Below are 19,466 nucleotides of genomic sequence, written 5' to 3' on the forward strand. Positions count from 1 at the left end.
GTCCCGCATCCCGGGACGCCCCTCGGACGCCCCTCGGATTTCCTGGCCTCTGGCAAGCCCTGAACTAGGGTGGGCAGTGGCGGCCGGAGGGAGCGGGGCGGAGCCGGGCGGAGGGCGCAGGGCCTCCCTCTCCCTCTCCGCGGTGCTCTCAGGTGACAGAGCCGCCAGCCTCCGCCCCGCCCCGTCGCATATTCAGGAGGCCGGACCCGCGGGGCCTAGAGCAGCCTCCGCCGTCGGTGCGTGCGTGGACCCGGCGCCCGTCCTCCAGCGCCCGCCGCCCCGCCATGGCCGCCGCGGCCCCCCGCAGCCTCCTTGTTCTTCTCCAGGTGCTCGGGCTCGCCCTGGCGCAGATCGTAAGTTCTGCGGCCACTCGGGTGCCGGGATCCTGGGTGCAGGGTCTGGGGTTGAGGATCCAGGAATCTTGGGGAACGGGCCTGCCTGCCCCCCATCCTCTGCTGACACCCCCTAGCCGGAGAGGGCAGCTGAGGACAGGGCGCGGCGCGGACACCTCCGAGGGCGCGTACTGCGTGCGTATCGCGGCCGGGTGAAGCGAGGTGACTGAGCCAGGGAGTCAGCGGGACCCTGTTCTGAGATGTTCGGCCCTGCCCAGCACAGGCAGCGTGGAGCAGGAGCTGGCGCCGGGTCCTGGCAGCCGGGAGAGCCCAGGTGGCGGGACACACAATGGTGCCCATTCACCCAGCTGCAGAGCCTCCGCCTCCCGGGGGGCTCTGGCTCTAGCCAGACGCCACTGTCGCCCCGCGGGGGCCTCTGCTGCACCCACGTCCACTTCCGAAGGCTAGGCTGGGGGCTGAGGGCCCCTAATGTGACCCGTGTGCGGGTGTTGCTGCGGAAGGCCAGCCTGGCACTTCTTGGCCTGGAGAGGCAATGTGCACCCGGCAAGCGCGAAACCCCTGCCTGGGTCTGGACTGGCCGGTTACGAGGGTCACCCCAGGGGTGGCAGTGCCAGGGAAGGGATGCTGCGAGTGGGAAGACAGGGCCCGCTTTCCTTCTCTACGCCTCCTTTCTCTGCACCCCTTTTCCTGTTGGGTTTTCCCCGCACCAGGGGGAGAGGAGGAGGTGCCTAGTCACTCTGTTGGTACCTATTGTTCGTTTTTAAATAATATTACGGGCTACCACTTATCGAGGACCAAAGTCGGCTCGCACACTCCTGCGTAGCATCTGTGATTTGCTTGAGCGATCCGCGTCTCCATCTATTCCCCACCACGACACCAGACCGAGGATGGGCGCGTTACTCCTGTCAGTGGCCATGAACCCTCAGTCTTTCTGGGCGTGCGTCCATCTAATAAGACGGTGGTTCCAGGCCCGGGTACACCGCAGGTTCTCAGTGAAAGGGAGTTCGCGGCTCCCTCTACGGAGCTCCCTTTCTGGGGGACTTGCAACCCTAGGACCCGGCTTCCAGCCAGGGTCGCCTGCTCCTCCTGGGACGCCCAGCTCCCTGCGCTGTCTGAGGGCTGCACTCCTGTGTGTTTGCAGAGAGGTCCGCCGGGAGAACGGGGGCCTCCGGGACCCCCAGGGCCGCCGGGAGTGCCTGGTTCGGATGGCATCGACGTGAGTGTCTAACTTGGGACAGGAGCGGGAGGGAGGCAGCTGACAAAGAAGAACTTTGTGAGCGCGGAGGTGGGGTTGGGAGTACCTGGGGGTGTCCGTACCCCCTGCCGCCAGTAGGCGGCACCGGCTGGGACCATAAGGAGCTTGTTTGTTGAGCGAAAACCTCAAGGCAGCCCTGAAATGCAGGGACCGTTATAGTCGCCCTCCGACAAGGGACTGCTGTTCTGTCTGCTGCCACAACGCACAGCGAGTCCTTATCCCCCTCCCTTCCTCTCCTCTCCTTTTGGGGTAGGAGACGCCTTAACCCTGATGAGCCTTGGCCAGACCACTGACAACGTCTCTTCTCTTAGCTTTTTTTTCCCGATTTAGAACCAACTGGGCTTGTCCCCGGCCTTCCCTAGCGTGGTGAGGGTTAAATACCTCATTCTGGAGGCTCCCCCAGGAGGTCGGCTGGATGTTTACCGTCTGGACAGACTTCTATTCAGCCTGGTGCTCCCACCCCCAAGCACAGGGCCCTGGGCGCCAGCCAGGCTCTGGCGCTGCAGGCTCTGGAATGCTTGGGGGCCTCTCGGGGGCTGCCTGTCTTCCACCAAAGGTCCTTTGTCACTTGGGAAAGAGGTCCTTCCATTCTTGGGAACATTTTGAATCTACTCTCCTTATTGCCACTTCAGCTTCTGGTGTTCCTGATTCAAAGCCCAAAATAGTGCTGCTGTACACTTTGCTGCCGTCCCCTCCTAGCTTTTAGCCCCGATCTTCTCCCCACTCTTGCCCAGCCTAACTGGAACCCACAGATTCATTTGCATACCTCATAACTGGCACCTTACCAACATCAGCATGCTCCAAACCCACTTGTATGCTGACCACCCCCCCCAAGCTGGCTGAGGTTGGTCTCAATGCCCTAATTGTTTTTATTATTATTGGAAAGGGGACTGTTATCCTAAAAAGTGCGAGGCTGAGGGGACCCAGGACTGAAGAGAGGAGCCTGAGGAAAGGCGTCTGGGACCATCCAGCAGGGCCTGAGACCACTTGGGGAAGTGTGAGGCATAGGGTTCTGCCTCACCAATTTGTATCTTGCAGGGGGACAAGGGCCCACCTGGAAAAGCTGGCCCTCCGGTGAGTGCTTTTCCTCCTTGACTTTTCACTTTTCCAGTCCTTGCTTTCCTCTGGCTAATATTTGCTCTGCCTCTGTTTTCAAGGGATCCAAAGGAGAGCCTGGCAAACCTGGGCCGGATGGACCAGATGGGAAGCCTGGGATTGACGTGAGTACCTGAGTGCTAAGTAGGTCAGAGCTCCATTGATTGACTTCCAGAAGTGCATCCTGGCTTCTTTGCTCTTCTATTCAGAGATGGGAGGCAGGATGGAGACCTTTCAGCAGTGAGCCCCCCTCACTTTCGTAAGACTTATCACTCCACTGGAACTTTATTTCCACCCTGAGAGACTTGAATCACTGGCAACTGAGCTGAGAGAGGGACTCAGCTTTCTGTGCAGTGCATGGCTGTCCTTCTTGTCTGTAGGTGACAGGACTTAGTCTTACATTTCTGGCCTCCAGGAGTCACATTGAGTAGACTTAGTGGGCTGTCCTCATATATTCTGTCCTCTCTTCCCTTCTGCATCTCCTTTGCAGCCCTAGACACAGCTCTGAGAGGGACAGACACCATTTAGTTGATGCCACAGAGCTCTCAGGGCTCCCCAAAGCCACAGGCTCCTGGACATGGTGACAGTCATCTGGTGGGAAATACACTTGGGTCAGTTTCTGAAAGATGGGAGAAACAAGAGACCCCATGAGTTATCTCTGCCATGCTGGCTCAAGAGGTATGACCAGGGCTGGGACCAGCCACCAAGGCCCCTCCAAACTTGTCTACACCCTACAAAGATTACAAAGCACATTGTCTTCTCCCAGCATGTCCAGTCTCCCTTCCACCCAGAAAGGTAAGCCTGATTACCTCCTTCTGCAGATGAGAAAACTAAGGTTCAGAAGGAGCTGCCAAGAGCAGCTCCACCAGCCACATGACCATTCAGACCCATGTCTACTAGACTCCAAAACTAGGGGCCGTGAGGCCTGGCTGACAAATCTTTGGGTCTTGGTTTCTTATCTTTCCAAAGACAATTGTTCTTCTTGCCTGTCTCCCGGGGTTACAACAGGGACTAGGGAAAGGGAAATGGAGGTGCTAAGGTCCCTAGGCCTGGAGAGTCCTCTGGACTTGCCCTGCCCCATGGGTCAGTGACAGGTTGCCCCTCACTGACCTTAACTTCTCTTTCTTTCCCAGGGTTTAAAGGGAGCCAAGGGAGAGCCTGGTCCCATGGGGACCCCTGGAGTCAAGGTAAGTGACCTGCTGGTTACTTAGTGTGAACAACCTAGGGCCAGCATTTGGGAGGGGCTAAGGTAGAGGGGAGCAGGGACTCTGGAGATCCCAGTCTCTGAGCTATTTCCATTGTTCCTGCAGGGCCAGCCCGGACTCCCAGGTCCCCCTGGCTTGCCGGTGAGTACCACCTGAAAGGGCTTTGAGGGAACCCTTTGTGGGTAAGGAGGCTCTGCAGAAGGAGTCATAAACCCATTTCCTTTCCTTCTGTTTCAGGGCCCTGGTTTCGCTGGACCTCCTGTAAGTCCTCAGGGATGGGGCATGGTCCCCAGGACTCTCAGGAAAGGAGGGACAACAGAAGGGCTTTGTTCAGGGGACTTGCCATCATCACTAGCCAGCATGCTGTGATAGCAGGAAATGGGTGTGCTTGCTGGAGACTCTGGGCCAGCCCACTCTTGGCCTATTCACTAATTCTAGGATAATCTTGTCCTTAAAGCCCCATTCTGTCAGACTTTCTGGAGTTGGTCACATAGTCATAGTGGGAAGGGGCTTTGGGTGCCTGTCCAGGGTGGGCTGACTCTTTGAGGCATCCTAGAGTCTACATCTCTGCTCCCCAGGGACCACCTGGACCTGTTGGCCTCCCTGGCGAAATTGGAATCCCGGGTCCCAAGGTGAGTCCCAGCTACCCTCAACTCACTGTACCTCTTGCCCTCTGTCTCCAAGTTGTTGAGCTGGGGTGGCCTCTCGAGTAGTTTCTGGGTCTGCTCTGGCCAGTGGGAGCTCCGCCAGATCTGGGGCAAAAACCTCTCCTGCTAAGCTCACCCTGCAGTAGGTCTTTCAGAGAGGCTAAGAGCTGGCACCATCCCTTGCTAATAGGATTTTTGCAAGGTGGTGGCTCTCAAGAGGTGCCCTGGAAGGCCAGTGGATGGGGCAGTGGCAGGAACTAGAGCAGGGGCAAGGGTAAACTGGGCCAGGCTGGATGGTAGTATGACTTGGTCCCTCCCCATCTCTTGCTCCCAGGGGGATCCAGGACCAGAAGGACCATCGGGGCCCCCAGGTCCCCCTGGGAAACCAGTAAGTATCCTCAGACCTCCTGCATGACCATATGTTCCTTGGAAGGGGCTTGGACTGGGGAAGGGTCAGGTTGGGTTCCAATTTCATCCATCTCTTCTCAGGGCCGCCCAGGAACCATCCAGGGCCTGGAAGGCAGTGCTGATTTCCTGGTAAGGAGCAGGGCTTGGGGCCTGGCTGATGGGGGCTGTTGTGGAGATGGGAGTCAGTAAGTAATGGGGAGGGGCAGTGGTAGAGTGGTTCAACCTGGTGAGATGGAAAGAGTGTTGGGGAGTTAGCAAGATGGGGATACACTGCCCCATTGGCTCAGGCCAGGTGAGAGACCTCAGCACACTGTGGGATTTTCTTTCCAGTGTCCAACCAATTGTCCAGCAGGTGTGAAAGGCCCTCAAGGGCTGCAGGGAGTCAAGGTGAGAGCCCCTAACCCATGTCTTGGGAGGGCAGAACAGGTGATCGGAGGGGGCCTCTATTAAGCTCTCTCCTTCCCTACAGGGGCATCCAGGCAAACGAGGGGTTCTAGGTGACCCTGGCCGCCAAGGGAAGCCAGTAAGTGTGAGGGATGAGGGCCACAGGAAGAGGGCTGTGGGCAGGCATAACTGTAAGGGCCTGTCTCAGTCTATCCTGTCTCAGTCCTTCCCTTGTCCCTGTGGGCCCAGGGGACTGATCTTAACCTGGGAGGCAGGAGGTCTATGTTTTAGACTAGTGTGTGTCTGGGAAAGTCCCTTTTCCTTGCTCGGCCCCAGTTTCCTCATCTGCGGCAAGGGATGGTATGGTTTCTAAGCAGCCTTCTTGGCTGCCTTTGCTGGGGAAGGTGGCCGGTAGCTTTGCTTGTCTGTGTATATCTTTCAATCTGGCTGCGGGCTAATCACTCATTCCTACTTCCAGGGCCCCAAGGGAGATATGGGTGCCTCTGGAGAACAAGGTATCCCTGGACCACCGGTAAGGAGCACTTCCCCACTGCAGCCTGCCTCTCTCACCCTGGGAGTCCTTAACAGGGTCATCCCCCGTTCAGACCTCTACATTAAGAGACCTGTGTCCAGCTGGGAGTGTCTCTGGATGGGAAGAAGGAAGATGAGGCTTGTTGTCAGGAGTTAGGGGACAGGAACCAAGCTGTCAGCCAGCTGGACACCAATGGTTCACATCTGTAATTCTAACTACCCCGGAAGCAGAAATTAGGAAGATTGCAGTTTGAAGCCAGCCCAGGCGAAATAGTTTCCGAGACCCCATCTTGAAAAAACCCATCACAAAAAGTGGGCTGGCAGAGTGGCTCAGGCAGTAAGACTGCCTACCTTGCAAGCATGAGGCCCTGAGTTCAAGCACGAGTCTCACCAAAAAAAAAAAAAAAGCTGCATTCCAGAAGTCCTGGCTGAGGTCTAGGTCTGCCACTGCTCCTTTGAGTGACCCTGGTGAGTCCTTTCCCATCTCTGAGCCACAAAGTCCCATCTGTGAGATAGGGACTAAGGCTGGCTACTTCAAAGAGGCTTGAAAGGGTGTGGGGGCCAGAAAAGGTATCATGAGGTGAGCCTTGCAATTGCCCTTATTGTCATTTTTCTGTCTTGACAGGGTCCCCAGGGCATCAGGGGATACCCAGGCATGGCAGGACCCAAGGGAGAGACAGTAAGTGAATCCAGGGGTGTCCTGCAAGAGCTGCCGTAACCAGTCCTCTGGCCTCCGGGGTGCAGCCACAACTGACCTGTAACCTTTTCCTCTCTCCAGGGTCCTCGTGGCTACAAAGGCATGGTGGGCTCCATCGGTGCTGCCGGGTCACCGGTAAGCCTGCTCCTGGCCCCTGGCCCCGAGCTGGAGCTCCTGTAGCTGCAAAGGGGGTGCTGCTTCCCCTGAGCTCATGCAAATTGTATTCTTGTCTCTTCTTGCCAGGGTGAGGAAGGTCCAAGGGGGCCACCAGGCCGAGCCGGGGAGAAGGGTGACGTGGTGAGTCCTCAGGCACTCCCTTTGGTTGTACTGGGCAGGACTCAGCTCCACCCAAGGCTGGCGTGTGTGTGCGTCTGTCTGTCTGTACATGTGGCTGAAGGCTGGGAATCTGAGCATCTGTGCTAAGAGTTCAGTCTGCCTGGATTCAGATTTTGGGACAAGCCACACAATCCAGGCCAGAGTTCACTGGGGTTAGACAAGGAAATTCCAGCAAATCAGTCACGAGGTTAATGAGATTTGGTCTGGATCCCAGTTTTCTTAACAATTTTACTTTTTTTTTTAATTAATACACTTTCTTGAGAATTTTTAGATTTACAGAAAAATTGAGCTGAAAATACAGTTAACTATTTTTTAATGCAAGCTTTAAAATATACAGGAAAGTAGAGAAAATGTTGTAATGGCTCCTGCATGGCTGCCTTACAGATTCCACCTTTTTTTTTTTTTTGGCAGTACTGGGGTTTGAACTCGGGGCCTCATGTTTGCTAGGCAAGTGCTCCACCACTTGAGCCACACCCTCAGCCTGGTTCCACTTTTCTTTTTTTTTTTGGACTAGGGTTTGAACTTTATGCTTGCAAAGCAGGTGCTCTACCATTTGAGCCACATCTTCAGATCATTTTGGTTATTTTGGAGATGGAGGGGTCTTATGAACTACTTGCTGGAGGATGCCCTGAAACCTTAATCTCCAAATCTCAGCCTCCCAAATAGCTAGGATTACAGGCCTGAGCCATTGCCTCCTGGCTTGGTTCCACATTTTTTTTTTTTAACACTTTGCCACACTGACTTCATCTCTCCCACTTCCTGGCCTTCCTTCACTGTTACCGCTTTGCTCTAATGTTTTTGTTTTGTTTTGAGTTTTTTGTTTGTTTTTTGCACTGCTAAGCAAGTGCTATACCACTTGAGCCACATGTACGCCCCCACCCCCATCTGATGTTTTCAAGAAATCTTGGTGTTGTGTTATCTCACTCCTAAACACTTCTAAATGTACCTCTAAAAAATCAGGACTTTTTCTCATATAATCACATTGTTATTGCTAACTAACTAACTAATTATTCCCTAACATCACCTAATAACCAATCTATCTTCAATTTTTCCCAATTACCTCAAAATTGTCTTCATAGTTCTTATTCAAATCAAGACCTTCCCCAAAATCCTACACATCACTGTTGGTTGTTGTATTTCTTTACCTAAGTGAGCTCTCATCTCAGTGAATGCTGGGGCTCCCAGGTACCTCTGTCCAGCCCAGTCCAGCCTAGCTGGATGGTGCTGACCTCTAAGACCTAGTTCGACAGGGACTTAGAATCTAAGTCCCTCTCCAGCTCCTGCATAGTGTGGTCTGTGCATCGGGGACTCCAGGACCCAGAGGGCACTGATTTCAGGTTGCCCCTCTCTGCACAGCCTGACGGGCTGGGCATCCTCCAGGTGACCTGATCTCTATCTACTTTACAGGGTAGCCAAGGTGCTCGAGGACCCCAGGGGATAACAGGCCCAAAGGGAGCAACTGTAAGTGCCATAGGTCCAGGTCCTGGCCCATCCAGACAGAGGCCAGAGTCTGGTCAGTTTGACCACACCCCCAGTGGAAGAGAACCCTGGGGTTCTAGACTGAACCCTGTGGCAGACAGGCTGGCCTGTAACCTGGGAAATGCCTCCTTTCCTGTGTCTTGGTTTCTTTTCCTGTGATTCTATAGGATCGGTCACGAGAAGCTTGTAGCAATCTGAGCACTGTCTTCCACACAGAGGACCAATGTGGCCCTTTCCTCTAAACTCCTTCTCACTTCAGGTCCCCACCCACAGTTGGCTGGTGGCATTTCCTGGGATGACCTGACCATTCCCTACCTTCACACTGCAGTTGCCCAGAGGGACAAAAGTAGGTGGCCTAACCCCAGGCATCTCCCCACCATGAGTCTCCCGTGACCTTTCCTCCTAAACAGGGTCCCCCAGGCATTGATGGCAAGGACGGGACCCCAGGCACACCTGGCATGAAGGTAGGCCTGTGGGTTCTGGTGGGATTGGGGATTGAGGACCATCAAGGTCCGTCCCTACTCAGGGCTTTGAGTCCCATCTCACTGATCCTAGAGGTCTTGGAGTCATGGCCTCCCCAGTGTGTCTCAGGGCACCCCTCCTTGCCTCTGGACATGTTCCCTACCTGAACTTGGGTGGAAGCCATGGACTCTGGCTGGGGCTATAATTTGTACCTCTCTCTAGGGCAGTACAGGTCAGGCAGGACGGCCAGGAAAACAAGGGCACCAGGGCCTGGCAGTAAGTATCAGGTGGGGTCACAAGGGCTCCCCATGGACAGATTGCTTTAGAGCGGTCAGGCACTTTGTTGCTCACCTTCCTCTGAGGGCAAGTGGCTAATGAGGTCAACACCCACATGCGGGCTCTGACTCTCTCACCACCTCTTACCTCATTACTATCTCTGTGGTGCCTGGCCAGCTGGCTTCACCATTTGGCCTTTTCTTTGGCTGTTCTAATCCTCCATGTTGGCTAAAGGAAATGTAACCATTTCCCTGCTAAGCACTGGGAAATGACTTTCAGTCTAGGAAAAGCATTCAGTCTAGCCAATTATTAAATGCTTATTGAATACCTGAGCTATTTGAAGTGGCAGGGAAACAGTTAAGATGGGATAGATTCAATCTTTGACCTCACAGCTCACCTTAGCATGCAATGACCACCATCATCTGACCCCAGCCTACTCTTCTTGCATCATCATCTACTGTCCCTCTGTCCTCTCCCTTCTCAACACTGCTGTGGCTATGTTACATCCATACCTTTAGGCCTGGAGGTCTCTGCTTGGAAGGGAAGACCTTTGCAGGTCTTTCTCCACTCACCTAGTGCCTTGGCATCACTCAGGCTCATCTCTGCCCCATACCTTCTGAAGCCCAGTCCCTGGGAGCTCGCCTTTCCTCCTGCTGGGGGTGCTGACTGGCCAGAGCTGCTTATCTGTGCATGCGCCAACTTGTGCTCCTTCAGGAGCACTCACTGTGTGCCCAGGTGCACCTAGGTGTGCTCATGTCTCCCCATGGACGCAGACCCTGATAGGCAGGACATTCTCTGTACCCCACTCCTCTCACCGGGGCTTGGGCAAGGGTAGAAAGTAGTCTAGTTCAAGATATTGGATGTTTTGTTGTTCTGCTCCCACAAGTAGAGGAAAGCTGGACTGGGGATGGGAGGCAAAGCAGCAGGTATGTGGGGCTCCCCTTGCCAGGGCAGAAACTGATCTCAGCTTCTTTCTTCAGGGTGTACCGGGCCAGCCTGGGACAAAAGGAGGCCCCGGAGACAAGGTAAGGTGACTTCAAACCAGGTTCAGCCTGAACACAAGGCCCTTGGGTCTAACCACTTCTTCCTTCTTGATCCCCCACCGCCTCCCAACACACACACATACACACTCCCCACTCCCCACTCCCCACTCCCCAGCCAGGCTTAGTGGAGAAAGGATGGCATGGCTTGAAATCCAGAAGAGAAACAAACTCAGGAAAATCAGTGGAGCCCAGAGGACTTGATCAAGAGCTCCCTGTCCCTTCCCCTCCTCATCTGGTTGCAGAGTTTGTTCAGAGTTCAAAAGCTTACTGAGGCTAAGACTGACTGGGTCACCAGACTAACCTGACAATTGTGCTTCCCTGCAGGGCGAGCCGGGCCAGCAGGGCCTCCCTGGATTTGCTGGTCCCCCTGGGAAGGAGGTCAGTGCCCTCTCCACTGACCCAAGGGGCTTTGGCCGTCCAAAGCCTGAGGGTGCTGCACTCAGTGAAGGGCCAGGATGAGGCTTCATGATAGAGCCTCAGCCTGGGGACAGTCTGGGTTAATCTGGTCTCTGGCCTGATTCACTGACCCACAGAAGCTTTTTCTCCTTTCCGGGCCGGTTTCCTCCAATTGAAGCCATTAATTGAGACCCAGAGTAGGGTGGGTGAGCCAGACGTGTCCCAGATATCCAGTGCGTACCACTCCTCCCCAACTCCATTTCTCCTTGCCCCAGGGAGAGCCAGGGCCTCAAGGAGAAATTGGTCCGCGGGGTATCCTAGGGCAGAAGGTAAGTGCCTGGTGCAGTGGCCTCTGAGGGGGAGGGGTTGCAGCAGCTGGCGCCGGTGGATCCTGGATCTGGGTCCTCTCTCTGGTAAGGCCTCAATTTGCTGGTCTGTGAAATGGAGCAAAGGACGCCCTGCTGGTGACAGCAGGAATGGATGAGTCCTCATAGTGGCAGGGTCTAGGGCCTGATTGGGAGGCTGCACCTGCTGCCGGCCTGGGTGCGACCATCTCTTTCCATTTCAGGGTGATCAGGGTGAAAGGGGGCCAGTAGGACAACCAGGTCCTCAAGGACGACAGGTGAGCACAGACCCGCTGAGGTGGGGAGCATATCTAAGCCCTTCATTTAATTTACTGCTCGGCTTTTCTTTTCTGTTTAGGGCCCCAAGGGGGAGCAGGGCCCCCCAGGAATTCCAGGGCCCCAAGGCTTGCCAGGCATCAAAGGAGACAAGGTGCCAAACGAAGCTAGAAAATACCTAGAAAAGGGGGCCCTGGGCTGGGCTGGAGTGGGTGGGGCTCAGACCTTCCAGAGCGCTCCACATCTAGGGTCCCAGGCTCTGGTCTGGTGGGCGTGTGGGGGCTGGAGGGGGGGATCCAGGGGGGGAGCGGGGAGGGGCGGGGGGGGTGGACCCTCCTAGAGAGGGCAGCTCTTTAAACCCCTCACCTCGCTTTCTCCAGGGCTTCCCAGGAAAGACCGGGCCCCGCGGCGGAGTGGTGAGTCCCAGCGTCCCCTTCCACGTCTGCAGGTGTCCCGCGCGTGGGGCATCGGGTCCGTCCACGCCCCCACTGCCCCCACACCTGACCCGCCGTTCTCTCTCTGCAGGGCGACCCGGGGGTGGCAGGCCTCCCTGGAGAGAAAGGCGAGAAGGTGATCGCGCCGCGCAGGGGCGGGCGGGCCGCGGGGACTGGGTCTCTGGTCCCCATTACTTCTTGACGGGACTTTCTTACGCCTGCAGGGCGAGTCTGGCGAGCCGGGGCCCAAGGGACAGGTGAGCCCCGTCCCCCCTCCCCACGCCGCTGGCCTCCCCTCTATGGCTCTCCCTCTTCCCCGGGCGATCCTGGGACCCGCCACCCCCAACTCCCGGGCCCCCAACTCTGTCCCCCGCCCCGCCCCTCCGCGCCAGGCCGGCGCCTTTCCACCCAGCTCCACCTTACTCTACGGTCTCTGGCAGCAAGGAGTCCGCGGAGAACCGGGCTACCCGGGCCCCAGCGGGGATGCCGGCGCTCCCGGGGTGCAGGGCTACCCCGGGCTGCCTGGCCCTCGAGGACTGGCTGGAGACCGAGGCGTGCCGGGACTGCCCGGGAGACAGGGCGTGGCGGTGAGTTGGCTCCAGGGCAGGTGACTCTCTTTGGTAGGAGATCTCTTCGGGGTATGCTACATATCCCCCCTCCCAAGGCTGGGAGATGTCAGAGGCCCCGCTGGCTTCCGAGGCTGGTTCTGTGTGTCCAGATCAGAGACGCATGCAGGAAAATGCCCGCGGAAAAGATGGCAGCAGAAGGGGCAGAGGCGCAGGAGCCAGGGGCTTCTTCCTGAGAGGCTTTCTCTGCTTTCAGGGCCGAGATCCCAGTGACCAGCACATCGTGGACGTGGTGCTGAAGATGATGCAAGGTGAGGGAAGGGCAGCAACTCCTCCCCACAGCCACTGCAGGGCATGGTGACTCTTCATCAGCCTCTCCATGTGGCCTTGCCTTTGGGTCTGGAGTCTGTGGTCATCCCAGGGAGCCGAGGAACCCTGGAGAACCACTCTGGACCTTGGACATCTGTAAAACAGGGCCTGAGGAAGGGGGAACTCAAACATAGGGGCTTTTATATGCAAACCAATGGAGTCAGGGGCCCTCAGGATACTCTGCCTTCCCTAGTGTTACTGAGGGGACATCAGTCTCACAGACCTTTTCATTGCTCCTTCCTCCAGAGCAACTGGCAGAGGTGGCTGTGAGTGCCAAGAGGGAAGCCCTGGGTGCAGCCGGGATGATGGGTCCACCAGGACCCCCTGGGCCCCCTGGTTACCCAGGCAAGCAAGGACCCCACGGACACCCTGGCCCTCGGGGCATTCCTGGCATCGTGGGAGCTGTGGGTCAGATTGGCAACACAGGGCCCAAGGGTGAGTGCTGCTTTGTGTAGGGCAGGGGCTGGGCAATGGTGATTTTGCCGAGGGGAGTGTAGGGGCCTTTGTTAGTTGCTGACTGCTCAGCCTATTTTCTGTTCTTTCCTTGCACAAATGGAAGGAAATGAATATTCTATTTTACAGCATAGAGTTTTTTGGGTTTTTTGTGGGACTGGAGTTTGAACTGAGGATTTTGCATTTGCAAAGAAGGTGCTTTACCACTTGAGCCACACCTCCAGTCCATTTTGCTCTGGTTTTTTTTTTTTTTTTGTGTGTGTGTACTGGGGCTTGAACTCAGGACCTTCACCTTGAGCCACTCCACCAGCCCTATTCTTGTGTTTCTGTGAAGAGTCTTTCAAGATAGGGTTTGGAGGAACTATTTGCCCCAGCTGGCTTCGAACCTGGATCCTCCTAATCTCTGCCTCCTGAGTAACTAGGATTGCAGGCATAAGTCATTGGCACCTGGCTGCTCTGGTAATTTTGGATTTGTAGTCTCACGAACTATTTGCCTCAAACTTCACGGGATCACAGGATCTCAGCCTCCCTAGTTGGGTAATACAGGCCTGAGCCACTGGCGCCCAGCTTGTTTTAATTTGCTTTGGGGTACTTTATAAACATCTTTCCATGTCTCTAGAGATGGGGTGGCAGATCAGAAGAGGTGTAAGACAGGCAGGTCCTGGAGCCACAAGACTAGGGCGTGAATCAAGACTGTCACTTTCTGGTTGTTGCCCTTGGACAAGTTACCTATTAATTTCCTTGGGTCTTAGATTTATCACTTGTAAAATGGAGACATTAACAGTACCAACCAGAAGTAATTTACATAGAGTTCTTAGTTTACTGCATGATATAAAATAAATGCTAGCTATTATTAGGCACTTCCCTGTAATAAACTACATAAACGCTCATCCCTTTTTCAGACCTTCCCCCCATTTTTTTTTTTTTTTTGTAGTACTGGGTCTGGAACTCAGGGCCTACACCTTGAGCCACCCCACCAGCCCTTTTTTGTGAAGGGTTTTTTCGAGATAGGGTCTCATGGAACTATTTGCCGGGGCTGGCTTCAAATCACAATCCTCCTGATTTCTGCCTCCTCAATAGCTAGGATTACAGGCATGAGCCATCAGTGCCCAGCGAGACCTCCCTGTTTTTAACCAGCCCTCTGTGGTCATTTCCAGCTTTCTTCTATTTTAAACTAGTAGAATACTTGAACAATTGCTGATTGTGAAACAAATAGCAACAAATTGGGAAAACATTTTTCAATTCTGAAAAACTAAGACTTCCTTATTTGTCTTCAGGAAAGCGTGGAGAGAAGGGTGATCTAGGAGAAGTAGGACGTGGACACCCCGGGATGCCTGGCCCCCCAGGGATCCCAGGTAAGACCTTGGCCCTGCCAGCCACAATTCTGTCTCTGACTTTGGGGATTACTGGTCCATGGACACTTAGTCTCTTCCATGGAGGCCTCACACAAAACCAACTTGGGAGCACCCAGGAGTCTCTGGGTGGAGTCTGGCTGGGAACTGGAAGGTAGGCCTGTGGGCTCCTTGGAACTACCACAATCACTTTGTAGAGGGGAAGGTCAGGCAGGTGCTCCCAGGTTCACTGATTGGGAGTTGGGAGTAGTGGACAACCACAGACTCTGTATCTGGGGCAGAGCTTCTTCTTCCTTGTGGTTCCATTTGGCTTCCTTTCTCCTACCTTAAGAATTCTAGGGCCATGGCAAGAGGCCTTGATATCTTGACTCTCTCCCTCCCACAGGACTTCCTGGGCGGCCTGGCCAGGCAATCAATGGCAAAGATGGAGACAGAGGGTCCCCAGGGGCTCCAGGAGAGGCAGGACGACCTGGCTTGCCAGGCCCTGTGGGGTTGCCAGGCTTCTGTGAACCTGCAGCCTGCCTTGGAGCTTCAGCCTATACCTCTGCCCGCCTCACAGAGCCTGGGTCCATCAAGGGGCCATGAGCAACAGACTAGGACAGAGCTCATCAGCATTCTGGTGGTAGACAAGCACCTCAGCCCCAGCTCAGGAAACTAGCTTTCCTGGGACCTTTCATTTGGGACTCAGGGGTCCTGAAGACAAGAAGTTCTATAACACCTGGGAAGGGAAGGGAGGGCATTAAAGTGAAAACAGGAGACCAACAGGGCAAGTGTCACTGTAGCTGAAACTCCAAAGGGAATAGGGTGGCTTTCCTTCCCTAAGCACCACTTGGATGTTAACAGATGTCTCAGTCTGCACCATTCTGTACTGGCCATCTTGTCCTTGGAGTAGGTGGACTAAGGTCTCTGCCAGTCCTGTCCCATTCTTATCCTCTGGACTTACTGGATACCTACCCTGAGGTGACCATCCTTAATCCAGCCCCTCTACTCCCTTCCTGCCTCCCAGCTCAGTATTTAAACGCCCATCTCCTTCTCTTTCTGGCATTACTCTCTCCCACCTCCTTCTCCCCAGATCCTGGCCTTTCTGTAAATAAAGCCCCCATCGTGGGTACAAACTGGGATGTGAGTTGTTGGGCTCAATTTCCTGTGGATGCAGATGGGAAGTTGTTGCTGAGCCTCCATTGCCTGGGAAGGGTGGTCGGACTCCAGAAAGGGAGGGTGGGTGTGGGAATATCTGGGCATATCCCAAATGTTGACACTGGGATGGCATGGTCTATTTGAGGAACATCTGCGGGGAGAATGTAGGGGTGAAGGTAGGGTGGTGATCTGCTGTGTGACTTTGTACAGCTGTGGCAAGGGCTCAACCATGTCATGTATTTTCAAGTACAGCACACTTACGGTCTTGCCAGGGCCTGGCACCTGAGAGGTCCAGGTGAGTTTCAGTACCCAGTATGTGCTGGTCCTGGAGAAGGAGCTTGGAGTGACTGGAAGACTTGGCTGTTGCCTTCCATGGTTGTGACAAAAACTGACATGGGCTTGAATGATGAAAGTCTTGCGGAGACCGGCTCAGATTTAATCTGTATTTTCTTGGGTCTCCTGGCCTCTGTAGTCTAATCAGGAGCTTTTGAAATCCAGGGAGTGACCAATTTCTTTGCTCCAGTATTGATTTGGAGGGCTCTGCCAACACCATACCCACCTGGAGGCATAGGATTGCAGCCCAAGGTCCAAGCATCTGCTGAAGCCTGGCCTCCCGTATCTCACCATAAACTTGCCCATCCTCCTTACCTGCCTCTCAGCATACATACTTTATTCACCACTGGTGACATCTCAGCCCTTGCTGGGGCCCAGAGACCATCAGTAAGGGTGGTGCAGGAGGAAGGGTTTTCCCTTCCCTCAGCTGGATCACATACTTGTTCCCAATGCCGACACCTTGGGTTTAATCAGTCTGCTCCTTGTAGTTTCCTGTGCTGGCTCAGGAGTCCATTCCTTGTCCTTCTCAGTGACTGACACTGGGTCTGCTGGATCATTTCAGTTACCACAGAGAAGCTGATGATTCACAAATCTCATGTAGTTCTACCTCAATTCTTGCAACTCAGGCATTTGGAAGGTCTGAAAGGGTGCTAATTTGTAAGGGCCAGTAGCCAGTACCTTTTGTAAGACTTCCTAATGGGTGGATTCACTCAGGTCTCCTATATGCCTGATTGCACTCCTGTGCTTCGGCCCTGTCCACTCCACCCAAGCCATGCCAGTCCCTGTGCTGTTCCTCAAATACGCTGTGCTATACACATACTATTCCCCAAATATCACCACTACCAGCCACCATTCAGATCTTTACTCAAAAGTGACCTCATTTCTACCGTGATAGTCCATCTACCGTGTATCTTCTTTTTCCTTAGCACTTCTCACATTCTATCCAACAAAAAAATACTAGAATATGAGCTCCACAAAGGCAGGGACTTCGGTCTCTTTTGTTGTCCTGGTCTCTGTCACACAGTGTCTGGCACACAGCAGGTGCTCAGTATTTACTAAATGAATAATAATTTCAGTATACTCAAAGAAGTAAGACCACACTAACCATCAGACTGGGAAAGTCTGGGTGTGTGGCTGACGTGTGTTCTAGATGGTTCTTCCCACCACCAAGAATAGGGATGTGCCTCTTCACAACTGAATCTTGGGAGGCAAAAACTCCAGTGCAACATAAGTGAAGGAGGGGCTTTGGGCACAGCTCAGTGCCCCATTGTCTAGCATGCATGAGGCCATGGGTTCAACCCTCAGTTACACACACACACACACACACACACACACACACACACACACCTGGCAAAAGTAGGAACTCAAGTGCTCCATTTGCAATTACAAAAAGGGGGATTTAAGCAGCTTACATGAAAGGATATTGTAGCAAGACAGCCAAGACATTCCACATGGCTCCTCTAGGTCACAGCCTGCAGCCCCTTCCCAACTACCACTCCAGCCTAGCACCAAGTTGGGGTGACCATACCAATCACCTTCTGCTTCCACCCTTGTTCTGAACATAGGAGCCAGAGTGATCCTGTAGTCAGATCATGTTAGTCCTTGATCCCAATGTATCAATGGCTTCCCCCTATACCCAAGTAAAAGCCTGAATTCATAAAAGGTCCTGTAAAATCTGTCCTCCCACCACCTCACCTTACTCCTTCCCTCTAGCACACACCATTCCAGGCCCCTCTGGCCTTCTGGTATCTCTTAAAAACCAGGCTGGCTCCCATTTCAAGGCCTTTACACTTAGAGTTTGCTCTTCCCAAAATGACCCCAGATACCTAGCTAGACCACCCCATCATGGGGCCCAATTACACCATTCTGGATAACAAGAGCCCAAGATTTCCTTACTATGTTGTCTGAATAGGGCTGTATCATTCCATGATGCATTAGTTTTTCCTTCCCACCAAACTGTACTTAGTCTGGCACACAAATGTTTTCAAGTTATTTGCTCACATAATTGTGGTCTCCTCTCCAGTGCTATGGATCAATCCCAGAGCTTTGTGCATGCCAGGCAAACACTCTACCACTGGGTTACATCCCCAACCTGATTGTAGTCTTAAATTCAAAGTTTCTGATGGCTGGGCATGATGAAGCAAGTCTATAATCCCTGCCTTTGGGAGAAAGAGGCAGGAGGATCGTGAGTTTTGAGGCTAGCCTGAGTTACACACAAAGTTCAAAGCCAGACTGAGTCACAAAATGAGACCCTTTCAAAAATAAGAACAAAAAAAGTTTTTGGTTATCAATTTGGGTGTAAGTTTTGCATTACAAGTTCTTGGTAATTTTCTTTATATAGTCTCTAAAGACAGAAGTTCAGAACCTTAAGTAGTACTTAGTACGTTTTCCATTAATGAAGATCTAGTACTTAACACAGTCAAAGTTACACAAAGCACTTATGTACAAAATTCAAGAATTGATGGAAAAGACCAAGTGTAGGGGAGGGGTGACTCAAGAGGTAGAGTGCCTGCCTAGCAAGCATGAGGCCTTGAGTTTAAACCCTAGTACTGCCAAAAATCAAAACAAAAACCTCACTTCATCCACTGAAACCCCATTTAAGCTGAGTGCCATTGGCTCATGCCGATAATCCTAGCTATGCAGGAGACGGAGATCAGGAAGATCATAGTTCGAAGCCAGCCTGAGCAAATAGTTCTCGAGACCCTATCTCGAAAAATAACCAACCAAAAAAGGACTTGCAGAGTAGTTCAATTAGTAGAGCACCTACCTAGCAAGAGTGAGGTCCTGAGTTCAAATCCTAGTTACCCCCCCCCAAAAAAAGATCAAGTGTAGGAAAACCTAGGGAGGGGAATACTATATAAAAGATAAGGGGTGACAGTGAGCATATAAAGTACAAGAACAAAACCGTGACATCATTGGTACTAAAACCATTGAATTCATCCCAGGCATTCTGCTCCTATCCCAAACAGAGTTAGAATTTACTAGCAGTCCTTAGACCTCAGCAAAGGGTCAACTCAGATAAAGGCGGTAAATACACACAACACAGACTCTGCCTTGGATTCAGAGATCAACCCTGCTGGGGTAATGTCACCTTATTCAAGGTTTTGACCTACTTGATCCTGCCCCCTGCATGTCTACCAACATTAGGGTGCACAGTGCCACTCTTCCCTTGCTTGGTTGGCCTATCTAGTCTTTTCCTTATTGGTCAATATCTCAGGAACTCACAAGTCTCCTTTGACCTTCCCTATGCCTCTGACAGCCATATACGGTAAGTGACAATTCACATAGTAGAAAGCTAATTGCTGCCATATGTAAGCAAGACCACAGAGGCAACTAGAGCAGACCAGGCAGGCACAAACCATTGTGAGGCTACAAAAATGGACAAGGAATGGCTGCAAATGAAGCTTCTGAGGAAACACCAGCAAAAACTGATAATGCTCTGGAGTGGAGCAGGAAGAAGTCAAGAAGAAGACTCTGTATGACATACGGAGACGGTGTTAATACCACACAGGTGGGTGGGCCATTTCCTCACATGATTCTTCATATACCAGCATCCTGTTCCTCTAGGTAATAAACACACATCTGAGTAACACATGACACACAAATTACATCAAATTAAAGAAAGGTACCATAAA

The 19,466-nt window shown here is 53.2% G+C and overlaps 1 protein-coding gene across 2 annotated transcripts; it reads left to right on the plus strand.

The window, feature by feature from the left end:
- Positions 1–256: 256 nt before the first annotated feature.
- Positions 257–15,526, plus strand: Col9a2 (collagen type IX alpha 2 chain). 2 transcript variants are annotated; one of them, XM_020171689.2, is made up of 32 exons: positions 257–353; positions 1,495–1,569; positions 2,647–2,682; positions 2,766–2,828; positions 3,837–3,890; positions 4,014–4,049; positions 4,146–4,169; positions 4,487–4,540; positions 4,890–4,943; positions 5,045–5,092; positions 5,294–5,350; positions 5,433–5,486; positions 5,826–5,879; positions 6,504–6,557; positions 6,657–6,710; positions 6,819–6,872; positions 8,319–8,372; positions 8,801–8,854; positions 9,075–9,128; positions 10,109–10,153; positions 10,496–10,549; positions 10,843–10,896; positions 11,136–11,189; positions 11,270–11,341; positions 11,568–11,603; positions 11,713–11,757; positions 11,846–11,878; positions 12,062–12,208; positions 12,444–12,498; positions 12,803–12,991; positions 14,287–14,364; positions 14,747–15,526. In XM_020171689.2, exons 1-32 carry the CDS (start codon positions 285–287, stop codon positions 14,944–14,946), a joined length of 2,064 nt encoding a protein of 687 aa, XP_020027278.2. In that variant the 5' UTR covers positions 257–284; the 3' UTR covers positions 14,947–15,526. The 2 variants fall into 2 exon arrangements, with proteins under 2 accessions (XP_020027278.2, XP_073936570.1); XM_074080469.1 differs by lacking the exons at positions 257–353; positions 1,495–1,569 and adding an exon at positions 2,034–2,452 and having other exon boundaries at positions 14,747–15,525.
- The last annotated feature ends 3,940 nt before the right edge of the window (positions 15,527–19,466 follow it).

This window comes from Castor canadensis, chromosome 7 (assembly GCF_047511655.1).
Source record: "Castor canadensis chromosome 7, mCasCan1.hap1v2, whole genome shotgun sequence".
Taxonomy (NCBI): Eukaryota; Metazoa; Chordata; class Mammalia; order Rodentia; family Castoridae; genus Castor; species Castor canadensis.